Consider the following 13,312-nt stretch of genomic DNA (forward strand, 5'->3'; position numbering starts at 1 on the left):
TGCATAACACAATGACAAACTCCAGATCTAGGTCAGAGGCCTCTCTGAGCAGCAGGCATCTCATCAGAAAATGACAAGAGCTACTTCACAGGGTGGATGGCAAAGGTCAAGTGAAACAGCACATGAATAGTTAGAATTCCTGTCACACGTTAAACTCAGCATAAGCAAAAGCATACTTCACAGGAACTTCTATGTCCTTAGCATGTCCATTTCTGGCTTTAGGTTTCATCTGCTTCTGGAACAGTTTGCACTTCACTGAAGCAGACAGAATTCTGGATTATAAGGTTAAAGTATGTAGTTATGCCCTGCAAGATTCATAACATCTTAGCTGGGTTTCCTTACTCTCCCACCGACCCCAGGGTTTCTCTGCGTAACAGCTCTGCTGGCCTTGAACTCATTCTGTAGACCAGGCTGGGCTTGACTTTAGGGATCCTGCTGCCTCTCTGCCTCCTACATCCAGTAGATTTCCTTATCTTTTAAGATGAATGTGGTCCAGTACCTCTGACAGAACCAGTACTGGGTCCACTGGAAAGGGCTAGAGTGGCAGATGGCTTCACATATGCCTGGCACCATCACCTTCAGGTAGAGGTTGTCCACACCAGGAAAGGCTATGGAAATAGGCTCCGTCACACCGCCCCAGACCAGACCTGTCTATGGAGCTTGGGAAGGCAGCTCAGCTATCCACTTCCTGTGAGCCAGGGGAATGGAATTACTCAGGTAGCATAGCACCACCTTGTGGCCACCACAACCTTTCTCCCTGCCCTCCAGGTGTTGGCTAAAAGCAGCTAAGTCAGATCATATACGTTCTCTCCTGGCTGATCAAACAGAGTTGGCGAGAAGTCCAATACACCCCTCATTTTAATATTAAAAAATACAAACAACAGAGAGGGCCAGCTGCTCTTTACTGTTTCCTGAGGGAAAGCTGGAGAACAAAGTGTTTGCTCTGGCCTACCTCCAACGGCAGGGTCTGTCTAGATTTTTCCCTAGAGTTTTGTTTCAGTCTAACCTCCCGTTCCCAACTTCAGTCAGGATGAGATGCACATGGTTGCCAGCAGTAGGAATACTGTAGTTGCAACTTCTGTTCCATCAAGTCTGTCTGGAGTGGCCATTCATACTCTGTAGCCAGTCTTCTTGTTCTGCCCTATCTGTTAGGAGGGCAACCAATAAATAACACAGCACGGGAGCTGGCAGTCCCTGTCAGTCATCTTCAGACGACTCCTCTTCTGCCTCTTTCAGCCACTGGATGAACCTCTGCAGCTGTAAGGAAGCAGAGAAGAGAGCTGCTAGGGGAAACATGTATGCCCCTGAGCTTGGTATTGGATAAACAGCTCTGACCACAAAGTCCCTAGAGTTTAAGGTAGAGGACTAGAGCATCCAAGAAGCAGAGGGCAGCCTAACATACCTGTCCATTCTTGCGCAACTGCTGGCCTTTGTCACTTATGTCTCTTTGACTGAACCAGCTCAAGATTGTTTCCTCAGCCAAGATCTCCAGCTGATAAAACGCCATCAGAACCTACAGAAAGTCAAAGGGGGAATCTTAGGGTCTCTTGGACCTAGCAAGGATATAACAATAAAGGCTAACACTGGAGAGGAGACCTCAGCACCTCCAGGCTCTAAGCTTCCTCGCACAAACCAAGAAGCCTCTTCAAAATGGACAAGAGAGCGGCAGAGTGGTAAGTATTGAAATGCCAACACGGGTGGAGTGGGGTAGGGTGGAGTGGGGTAGAGGGGACGGAGGCAGGAGGATCAGGAATCCAAACTCAACTGCACCACAAGTTTAAGGCCAGTTTGAGGAAAACAAACACATACAAACCAAGTCAAATCACCATCACTAACCCCCAAAGGCAAGAGTGAACCACTCTTTTTGGTACTGAGACAGGCATGACCTGTGGACCTCCTGCTGAATGGTTGGTTAGTGCAACTTCAGGTCAGTCCTCAATGGCTGCCTCACCAGCACCAGCCTGGCTCTACTCTGCATTACTCTAGCAGTAAGCATGACACAGAGTGTGGTGAACAAGCTTCAGGCTAGGTGAAAGTTAACCTCAGTTTTGTGTTTCTCTGGGGTTCGTGAAGGCCTGCTTCAATGCACATGCAGGACACGGAAGTGTGAGATGGTGTTCACCTTGGCCATGGACGTAACAAGAGCTTCATGCTCCAAGAAGAAGTCCTCAATGGCTGCTAGTGCTTCCAAATGGTCAGCCGCACGCTTTATGTAGTTCTTAAAAACAGGGCTCCAGGCTTTGAGCAGCTATGGGAAAAGGAGGGGAAGGCAGAAATGGAACTGTGATATGCTACAGGAATTCCTTCACTAGTGACACATTCCTTAGCATGCTCCTGAAGCTGGACAGCAAAGGCCATCAATACTGATAACACGAAAGGACAAGAGGGAGGTGACGCAGGCAGTATGAAATCACCTAAGAGGTATTCAGGGACTGCTCCAACAAGAGGTTGGGAAGGATGAGATTTCTCAGGGAAGGGAAAAGTGGGTCAGAGAGATGCTACTGACTGTCTCAAAATCTCTATCCTTAGCCAGGGTTAATCTTGTTCTGGATCAAATCATTGTGGGCTCAATAACAGCAGGTCTATTCTCCATGTTGTTTTAGACTTTCTTTATTCTCGAGACGGAATTTTGCTGTGTTACCCTGGCTAGGCTCCACTGATTCTTTTGCCTTAACTTCCTCGAAGAGTTAAACTACAGATATATTCCATAATACCTGATTTCCAGTACTATTTCTGACTGTTCTTTTGGGGGCCTGGAATACGCTCAATCCTGGAGTCTTAAAGACCATTCAGTGTTAAATATTACCGGACCCTGGACCCACTACTGCCACTCTAGAAACCAACCAATTTCCAAAGGCAAGTTGAATGAACACAGAAACTCCATAGCAAGCCCACTGGCTCCTAACTTCCTTTTAAGACATGCACTGCAAAGACGTTTGGCTGCCTCCACTGAGCCCCTTCCACCTGGCTCAGTCATTGCTTACAGGTAGCAGCATGGCACAGTAGCGACTTGGGTCAAACAGGGAATCCATCTGTTGCAGGGGGAACTCCAGGACCACATGACTTAGGACCTGCATCACTTCCTTCAGGCTAATGTTGTAGGCATACCTGTGGGGAGAGACACATGTGTTGAGGTTACTGGTGATGGGAACACTTGACAGAACCTGGAATCATCCTAGTAGACAAGTTTCTGGACACACGAGGGAAGACAGCCCAGGTGTGGGCGGCACCAGCATTTACTTCTGCTGCTTTGCTGCAGATGCCCTGTGACCAGCTGCTTCTAGATCCTGCCAGAACTATATCCTCAAATGGTAAGCCCAAGCAAACCACTCCTTCCCTAAGTTGCTTTCTCCGGGCATTTTGCTGCAGCAGAAGTAGTTACTACAGGCTCCAGGGTTCACAGCCGTTCAGCTCCAAGAGCAGGAGGCTGTGACAGTACCCGGAGGAGAGGAAACCCTACTCTGAGGCTAGTTGCTAGTGCTCTCCTTGCTCCAAACGCTCCTAGCCTTCTCCTATCCAGTCTCCTACTCTGGAAGAAACAGCGCGGAGAGAACATCTTTGCTCTTGGAGAAGCTAGGAGAGGAAACAGGACGGAGTTACTCTTACTTGAGAGAGTTGATCTCCAGGACTAGATTGTCACAGGAAATATTCTCCTCTTTGCCTCGCTGCAGTGTTCCCAGGACCTCATTCTGGAAGACTGAAAGGAAAGAGAGTTAGCTTCCCAAAGGCTTTGCTATAAGTCAGCTAGTTGTGACTCCAGTTGGCTGCTGAGACAGCAAGGAATAAACTCCCCACTTCGTCCACACCTTTGACGTCATCCAACTGAGGGGACCCTGCCCGGCTGTCCAGCTCCTCAGAGTCCACACTTCGCTCACTTTCAGTCTCACTTTCCTCTTCCATGTTGATGGTGAGTCCTAAGAACAAAGAAGAGGAGCCACTGATACAGTTCAGTTGGGGGAGCATGGAACCACACAAAACCAGGTGTGCTGCGTGATGTCAGCACCAAGGAAATGGAGGAGGGTCAGGAAGCTCAAGGTCATTCTCAGCTGCCTGGGTTACAGAGAGCCTATCTTTTTTTTTTTTTTTTTAATTTATTTAACTTTATGTGCATTGGTGTGGAGGTGTCAGATCTCCTGGAACTGGAGTTACAAACAGTTGTGAACTGCCATGTGGGTGTTGCCAGTGGCTCTTAATCACCGAGCCATCTCTCCAGCCCCAGAGAGCCTATCCTTTGAAAAGGGGATGGGTAGAGGATGGAAGCAGTTATACAGCTCAGCATTTAAAGACACACTGTCAATCCTCAGGAACCACATGGTGGAAGGAGAGAACCAATTCCAGTAAGTGGTCCTTTCATCTCTACTCTCCTGACATGGCACATGCATACATAAAACACACAAGTACACATGCATGCACGCACATGCACACGCACACACACACAAAGTTAAAAAAGACCAGACCCAAACACCGACAGACAGTATATATTGTGTACTGTCAGTATGAATTGAGGACCCAATAATAATCAGATTCCAAGGCATTCAAAGTTCTTAGAACTACTCAGGTTCTAAGGCAGGTGTAAGGTCTAGCTTACCCCACAGACTCTGCCCTAGTTCCTCCTCTTCCGTCGTGTTCACATCTGCAGCTTTCCAGAGGTATCCCTGGCCTTCAAAGCCTACTTCTGCTGGATTGTAACCTGGAAAAGGCATTGATCTTTTGAGAAGGCCCAGCAGTAACATCAATTTCTCTGGAAAGAAATAGACTTCTCCATGGGGCGGAGATGCACAGATGCCCCACACCTGCTGAGTCTCACACCTTTCAGCTTCACTTTCTCCTTTTCCTGATTAGCCCCAGAATCATCACTAAACTGGCCATCATCTTCATCTTCCTCTGCATCTGGAGGGTGCAAAGAGATCACCGAGCCCTCAGGCAGCGTGATGTCTGGGCCCACAACCACCTAAGAGAGAAAAGAAGGACCAAGTGGTACAGACTTACCATACAGACAATCAGAATAATGGTTTTTGGTTTTATACTAAGCTAAGTAGAAGGTCAAAGAAACTTGGGTCCTCACTTGGGTCCTTACTGATAAGGGAATATGGTCCACTTGACTTGGCACAATCACCATTCAATTCAGGGACTGTGCATACTCTGGAACAGGCCTTACCTGGGAAGTCAGGACACAGTGTGGCTTCAGAGTAACTCGTTCCTTGACTTCCGCTTTGTCACAGAGCAGAGACTGGTGTATCTGTGATCCAGCAGCCACTCGGACGCCCTGCCACAGGTAGGCCTGGTTCAGCACCACATCATCACCTGGCTCAGAAGGAGGAGGACTTCTGGTCACTCAGGGCTCCACCTCCAAAACAGAGTCCTTCATGGAGGACAAGGCTTATTGACACCAGCCCCAGCTCCCACCTAATTCTGATATTCACCTGCCAACGTCAGAAACATCCATCCTTTCCCAGGTCAGTCTTGAGAGCAAACTGACCATCCTCTACTAAGTACAATAGTTTTACAGTGTACAAATGGCTTAACCTGAGAACCTTCAGGATTTCTCAGAATGAACTATAAACCTTATTACAGTCAACTCCACGTCTGCAAGCAGAATCAAATTACTCCATCTCTCTGTGTATTACAGAATTTAAATCCTGCTATTGGATTCAAAAGGTTAGCACTATTCTAGTCTCATATTCTTCAAACAAAGTGAGTCGTCAAGAGGAAAGCCATTATTATGGGAGAGCAAAAAGAACACTGTCAGACCAACCAGAATACTCAGCATTGTCTCCCACTAGATGGTACCCGGGTAAGACAACCTCTGAGGGTTAAAGAACTATCACAAGTCCTTTGCAAACTGTGATGGTTAAACAAAAGTTATTAGTACATGTTCATTTGGTTCCAAATGTGAACACAGGGGAGGACATTCCAGAAAAAGAAGTCATCTCATCTTAAGAGTCACACTAGAGCTGGGCGGTGGTAGCATAAGCCTTTAATCCCAGCACTTGGGGCAGAGGCAGGCCTGGTTTACAGAGTTCCAGGATAGCTAGGGCTACAGAGAAACCCTGTCTTGATGACCCTGCCCCCGTCAAAGTCACAGGCCACATAAGAAATCTTATTCTCTCCTGAGTGCCCTTTTCTTTTTTCTTTGTTGTTGTTGTTTGTTTTTGAGATGGGTCTCACTGTGTTGTTGCCCAAGCTGGCCTCAAAGCCCTGACTCAAGTTATCCTGCTGGAGTATATGAGATTATACACAACTTCCTTCCTCCTGCCCTCCTGCCTTTTTAAATACAGGTTTCAATATATAGTTCCAGGCTGGCCTCAAACTTTTAATCCTCCTGCCTCCATCTCCCAGGTGTTGGGTTTGTAAATGTGGGCCAACACTGGAGGTGGTGGCTCATGACTTTAATCCCAACACTTGGGAAATGGAAGCAGGTGGGTCCCTAAAAACTCAAGGTCAGCTGTCTAGAAAAATGAACAGAAAGGTGTGTGCTGCTGGGTGGTAGTGGCTCATGCTTAAATCCCAGCATTTGGGAAGCAGAGAAAGGTGGATCTCTGTGAGTTCATGGATATCCTGGTCTACAGAGTGAGTTCCAGGATAGACATAGTGGTTACACAGAGAAACTGTTTCGAAAAAGACCAAAAAGCCAAACCAAACCAACCCAACCCAAAAGGTGTGTGCCAACAAGCACAAGGACTCACCTTCTTTCTCCTCCCACCCCACCCTCAAGATACATTTATTTAATTTTGCCTCTATGTATGTATGTGTACCACATGTGCATTTGGTGCCTGAGGAGGTCAGAAGAGGTCACTGGATTCCCACAAACTGGTGTTACGGATGGTTGTGAACCACCATAGGAGTACCGGGAACCAAACCTGAACAAGTGCTCTTAACCAGGGAGCCACCTCCCCAGACTCCCTCCTTTCTTAGATAGCCACTCTGCTTCCTTATTCATAAGGACTACCCCTTGGTATCCTCCCTAGCTTCTAGAGACATGCTCCAGCCCCGTATCTGTGGGACTGCTGCTGGATTCCCCACCTGTGCTCACCAATGTGGCAGTTAGGGCCAATGACACTGTTGGTGATGGAGCAGTTGCTGCCAATGACAGTGCCGGCTCCCAGAAGCACATTCTCCTCCAGGACACTGCCGTGGCCCAGGCTGACTTGAGGTCCTCGGTAGATGTTGTGTCGGGAATGAGTGTAGCTCTGTGTGGTGCTGTCAGTGAAGTTCACTTCTGGAGTGAGAGGGTAGACCCATCGGCGGATGACATCAGCACAAACAGCTGAGTACATATGTAGGTTGGACACCCGGGCACCATACTCCCTAGTTGTCACATGCAAGTGGATCTGGTTTCCTAGGACCTAAAGGAAGAGAAAGGGAGATCACCTAGTCAAGAAGACAGGAAGACAGTCCCAGAGCAGAACCCTTTCGACGCCTTCTCAGTGCCTCTCTGCCTCTCGGCGACGGCCCAAGTGTCTCCCAGCTTTCTAGCTCTCGTTCTCCCTCTGAAGGTTTAATGGGACAAAAGGGAACCAAAGGTCAGCAGAGCAAGAGAACCCTTTCCTCTAGAGGTTTCAGACACTGTTTCTCACCTCCTCATTCACTAACAGGCCTCGCACAAAATCGTCTCGAGTTTGGTAGTCAAAGTTGTCTGTGAAGAGTTGAGCTACCTGTGGGGGAACAGGGAGTGCTAAGGTTAAGTACTTCCCCAGGAAACAAAGATTAAGTCCCAGAGAGCTATCACACCCATAATAATTGGGAAAACCCCCCTGGACTCGGTTCCCAATATACTGGGAATGAGGTAACAGTACCTCTTTACTATACAGCAGGCAAGAAAAGAGGGAGAAGACACAATCTCTGGCATTAAAAGGAAGTAGTAACAGATGCCCGAGAGCTCTACTCTTGGCACAGGAAGCCTTGCTCTGGAGAGCTCACCTGAGGAGAGCAGATGCTGATGTGACAGTCCAGCAAGTCATAGCGAATCTCCACTCCGTCTCCACTGCCCTGGAACAGGTTCTGCGGGAGAGGCCACAGAAGCTCAAACTTCCTCCTTCGAGACTTTCATCCCTCTCCTCCCTGCAGTTCCCCAGATACTCACTTACCAAGGGAAACGAAAATCGCCGCAGGCCTTGGGTCTTCTGGAAATGCAGAATTCGGTTTGTGGCACTGTCCACAGCCACCACCACATTGTCCTCGTGGCAGCGTGTAGGGTGGCTGGGGGATGACTCTTTGAAGATCATTGTCATCACCGACACATTTTTTTCTAGCCTCCGTCTTAACCTATAAAGAACGTGAGGCAGAGTAGTCTTAGGGCTCTGCTGGTCCCTAAGTCTTGTCCCTGCCATTTTCCCCACCCTGACCTGTGTTCCTCTAGGGCTCTGGTAATATTGATATTTGAGATGACATCTCCATAGAGCAGAAGGAAGTCAGAGCGCACCAAGGCCTTGGCATCGACGTCACGGAGGACATCTCCTAGTGATCGGTATAGGTCTGATGTAATTATTCGAACAACGTTGGGGGATGTAGGATGGCACCACTTGGATTTCCTACAGCAAAGGTGGTGAGAGGAATGGCAAATTAAGCAAATGATTACAGACCTGATTTTCAACCTCCCTTTAGCATTCAAACGTCTCTGTGGCTTCTCTGCGTTCCTGCCAGCGTCCTAGGCTTCAAAGAGACTTATAAACTATAATGAATGGTCTCAGCATCCAGTGTCATTAGTTTTATGTGCTAGAGAAATATGGCTACTTCCTTTCTATACCTCGACTCCTATCTTCAAATATGAGTTTGAATTCAAAACTTTGCTGAAATCTAGGGTATGAAAGTATTCTGGAAACACATTTTTTAATGTCATTTTTCTTGTTCTGAAGTTCATAACAAATTTAAACATTGTATCACGAAAAACCCGCTAATGTATTAGTCTTTATTTTCCAAACTCATAAATTACCAGACTTACTCTCCCAATTTTCCTTTTTGAACCTGTCTTGTAACTTGCTCTGTAGACCAGGCTGGCCTTGAACTCACAGAGATATGCCTCCCTCCTGAGTGCTGGCATTAAAGATGTGCATTACTATCACCTGGCAAAGAGTTTGCTCGTGTCCTTGGGTTCAGAACAGACAATATTTGTAAATTCGTTGGAAAGATAAAGATGCTCTTATAGTAACATACACTGGAGCCATAAAAAGCAAAACTCACAGGACCAAACTTTGTAAGACTCAGAAATCACCTCAGCCTTTACATACTGGAACCCCAGAGCAGAGAGCACGCCAACAGCCTGCCTCAGGAAAAGGGAAAGAAACACTAAACCTTACATGAGACCTGAACAGACAGTTTTTTCCTCACGTGTCTTAACTTTGTCATAACCGCCCTGAGAAAAAGAAAATCTGGGAAAAGACGGTGAAACGTGGACAGGAAAAGGTGTGGGGCCTTACAATAAGTGTTCCTTGATCTGAGAAGCCTTCCAGCAGCAAAAGACAAATGTTTCCTGCACACCGGTGGCGGTCAGGAATTCCAGAGTGTAGTCGATTAGCGCCACATTGGCCAGGGGCAAGAGGACCTATGGGGCAGGATATGAAAAAGTCTGAGGTCTTAATCTGAGTAAACTTTGGGTACCCCACTGCAACAATGCTCCTTCTAGCAGCGTTTCCAGACTCTACAGCTTGCTTATCTCTTAATTCTAAAGTACCAGGTTCCTGCTTGTGCTATTCATGGACTACTCTCAGGTACTGGGATTTGGGTTTAGTAGGCATGGCTATCAGACACAGACATGTTATAGTGAGACAAGTGCTGGCGAAGGATCAATGCTGGCCCTAAATCATAGCTCCAGAACCCTAAGCACTAATGCAATTCTGAGGGTGACGGCAACTCGTTCGGTCGACGTTCCAGCAGATGGAAGGAAAAAAGCACGCACCAGCCCGAGATCCAGTCTTTTTCTTTTAGGTATATTACCACCGCCATTTCCGAAGCTATTTCTTTAACTGCCCATCTCTCTCTGGCAAGGTTAAGGGCAGCGGAGAGCCCTCTTGTGCTAGCAAATCCCCCTCAGGAAGGCTCCGTTAAACTCAGTTCCCACATGCAGCCCTCTCCGTTTCTCCTAAAGCTAGGTAGACAGCCCTGCGAGAATCACGTTTGCAAGCCACTCCTGGTCGAACAGTCATCGGGGTTTCAGTCAATCCCTCCACCTTACCCCAACCAGATAAATCCGACTTTAGGGTAACTTTCAGAGCACGCTTCACTAACCAGCCACAGTGGAAACCTCGTGCAGCCCCGCCACCCTCCAGGCCTGCGGGCTGCTCGCGTGTCGGGTGCTCACCCGAGGCTGGTCCTTGGAGATGGGGAAGAAGCGGCGGTTGAAGCTATCTGCCACTAGAACGGCCTGGAGGGGCGGCGGCGGCTCTTCCTCCGCACCCTGGGTTCCTCCTCCGCCCGGGCCGCCGCCGCCGCGCTTGTTCGTTCGGGCGGCCGCAGTCCCAGGTAGCGCCGCAGTGGCTGCCATCTTCTTCCCTGGCAGCTGGAACTTCCGCGGGGAAGCTGACACCGCACGCAGTAGGGGACAAAAAGGGCTAGCAGTCAAAACGCGAAGGTGTGCCTGCAGGGAGAGGAAGGAAGAAGAAGGAGTGCGCATGCGCCTACCCAGGAAGCCCTCCCTCGGCCTGTGGGGGGCGTGGCTAACCACCCTGGCCCACTAACCAGTGCTAACCACTCTGCGCAGCAGAGGGGCGGGCCCTCGGAGGTCAGCCTCGATCAGCGAGTGCTTCAGTCCGGTGGACTGGCTAAGGTGTGTTCGCGCTGAGCGGATTTGTGGAGGCCGGGAAGGAGCCTTGCAGCTTCCCGGCTCAGAGCGCGTTAAAATTTGTAGGTTGTTTGGAAAGATCGCTTGTCTGTTAAGAGCACTCGTTGCTCTTACCGAGGATCCGAACAACCTTCCCCAACTGCAGCCCCAGGGTATCTGACCCTCCTCCGACCTCCGAGGACGCTGAGTGCAGGCGCTATACATACAAAGTGGCAAAAACGTATTCATAAACCTAAAAATGAAGTGTAGCTCTCCCTTTGCAATCTATAATCGAAGGGGATCTGGCTACTTTGGGCAGGAATCTGCACAAATACGGAACGTGAAGGCGAGACCCCCTCCCCAGTGCTGGAAATACAACCTAGAGCCAAAAGCAGCAGGCGTTTCTTTAACTCTTAAGTCAGACCAAGGAAGCACGCCCGGCTAGTAACTGGAAAAACTGGTGCTGGAGCTCATCTGACTCCATAGTTCCACAAGCGTTCGGCCTTTTTCATGGGGATAACAACGATTGCTTAACATAGATGAGGCTGGATCCAAGAACACCAGGAAGTTGAGTAGGAACGGGGCGTAGTAGCAAGCTTTCCAGGCTGGACGCTGAAGCGGAGCAGCAGGTTTTAGGGAAAGAAGCTGTGGCCGCAGTTTTTAAATCAAGCTTAAGGCGGAGGAAGCAATGACACGCAGCCCGGGTGTAATTCTGTCAAGCCAAGGTTTATAGTAAGTAACCGCGCCCATTCATCACCGGAACCCTTGCTGATCCCACTGCCTGTAGGTTTTTGCTATTTCCACTGTTGCTTCCTCCGCCTCCCGCATATGTTTTCTCCCAGAGAGTTGTTATCCCGTGTTTCCAGTGTGTCCCTTCACTTAGAATCTTCGTGGAACCCAGATGCCTGACGTTTCTTTATTCGCCCAGTTAACGAGGATCCTATGAGGATGAAAACGTTAGCATAGAGAGGGAAAAGCAGGGCAGCTTGGTAAAAAAGTTGAGTTAAATCAATGTCTTACAGGGCACATAAGGGCATATTCTTCTAGCACTGATTGAAACGGGAGGATCCCAAGTGGGAAGCCAGCATGTGCTCTGGAGTGAAGCCTCGCGACAACCGAATAAATGAATTGGCAAACTCGACCAAAATAAGTTACGTGTAAATGTATGTTCTGGAGGACTGTTTGGTTACACTACAGATCTTCATGCAGAAGAGAAAGAAAAATGTGCACTTGTGGGAAATCCTCTACTCATGTATACACACACACACACACACACACACACACACACACACACACACACACACACACACACGGCTCCGAGAAATGCTAAACAGTAGTTTGTGAAGTCAGGAAACACTGCCCCCTAGAGGTCAGTGAGATGCAATGCTTCTTCTTTACCAATACCCGTAGCATCTATGAAGTTTGTTTGTTTGTTTTCCTTTTGAGACATGGTCTCACTATATACAGACCAGGCTGGCCTCGAACTCACAGAGACCTACCTGACTCTGCCTCTAGAGTCTTGGGATTAAAGACCATCATGTCTGGCCTATGAAGTTATTTTTTACGTGAAGGTTCCAGGACTATGCAGTAGGAACTAGCCACAACCAGAGGTCCTGTGGTATGGATTTTTTTTTTTTTTTCTGTTCTGGGATAGAGACTCAAAGAGAAGTTGAGCTTCTTGGAGAGATTAAGATTTCAGAGACAGTGTTGCCCAGAGAAAGAAATAATGACCAAGTAAGTCAGTCTGGGTGTCAGGGTCTCCAGCTCAGAGCTGCAGGAGTTTCGGGCATGGTGTGAAGTTGTACCTGGCTTGCTAGTTACTCAGCCTCCCACAAGGAATGTGTGTGCTCCAGGAGGGGAAGGTTGTAATCTGAGGGAAGGCATCAGGCTGCCCTTGCTTGTTCAATACTGTCCCAGCTTTATCTTTAAACATCCTGCATCCTGGATTGAGGAAATCCGGAGTCCCTGGTACACTGGAGTGTTTGGTAACCACGCAGGTGGCCACTAGGCATCAGTAATTTGGTGTGGGAACTCCCTCCTACAGACATAATTAGCAGAAATAGCCAGCACTTCCAGATGCCTGCCCAAGATGTGGGCTGCAGGAAAGCAACACAATGATGCTTTCATTGGAAATGTCAGAGACAGAAGAAAAGGTCTTAAAATAGCCAGAGAGAAAGTATATTACAAAAGGGAACAAAACTTAGATTGTCCCCATGGAAGCAGAGGTAGAAGCCAGAAGGTAATGGAATGGTTATCCTGGGTGGAGACCTAACATTCCTTTTGAGCCTGTTCAATAACCTGGCCAAAGGACGCTGCTGTGAAGTAATTCTTTTGTTCACCAGGCTGTAGTGGCACACGCCTTTAATCCCAGCACTTGGGAGACAGAGGCAGGCGGATCTCTGTGAGTTTGAGGCCAACCTGTCTACAAAGTGAGTTTTAGGACAGCCAGGGCTATTACACAGAGAAATCCTGTCTCAAACCCCCCACCCATTATTTTGTTACTCAAATTGGTTTAATAAAATGCTGATTGGCCAGTAGCCAGGCAGGAAGTAAGGG

The 13,312-nt window shown here is 48.3% G+C and overlaps 1 protein-coding gene across 1 annotated transcript; it reads right to left on the reverse strand.

The window, feature by feature from the left end:
• Nucleotides 1-883: 883 nt before the first annotated feature.
• Nucleotides 884-10,511, reverse strand: Eif2b5 (eukaryotic translation initiation factor 2B subunit epsilon). The gene is made up of 16 exons (XM_048453763.3): nucleotides 10,298-10,511; nucleotides 9,417-9,541; nucleotides 8,346-8,531; nucleotides 8,088-8,265; nucleotides 7,921-8,001; nucleotides 7,578-7,655; nucleotides 7,034-7,346; nucleotides 5,159-5,304; nucleotides 4,810-4,951; nucleotides 4,589-4,690; nucleotides 3,807-3,914; nucleotides 3,607-3,697; nucleotides 2,985-3,108; nucleotides 2,123-2,248; nucleotides 1,403-1,513; nucleotides 884-1,257 (listed from the first exon to the last, which is right to left on the reverse strand). The coding sequence occupies exons 1-16, from the start codon at nucleotides 10,478-10,480 to the stop codon at nucleotides 1,198-1,200; spliced, it is 2,154 nt and encodes a 717-aa protein (XP_048309720.3). The 5' UTR covers nucleotides 10,481-10,511; the 3' UTR covers nucleotides 884-1,197.
• Between the last annotated feature and the right edge of the window lie 2,801 nt (nucleotides 10,512-13,312).

This window comes from Myodes glareolus, chromosome 2 (genome assembly GCF_982192425.1).
Source record: "Myodes glareolus chromosome 2, mMyoGla1.1, whole genome shotgun sequence".
Taxonomy (NCBI): domain Eukaryota; kingdom Metazoa; phylum Chordata; class Mammalia; order Rodentia; family Cricetidae; genus Myodes; species Myodes glareolus.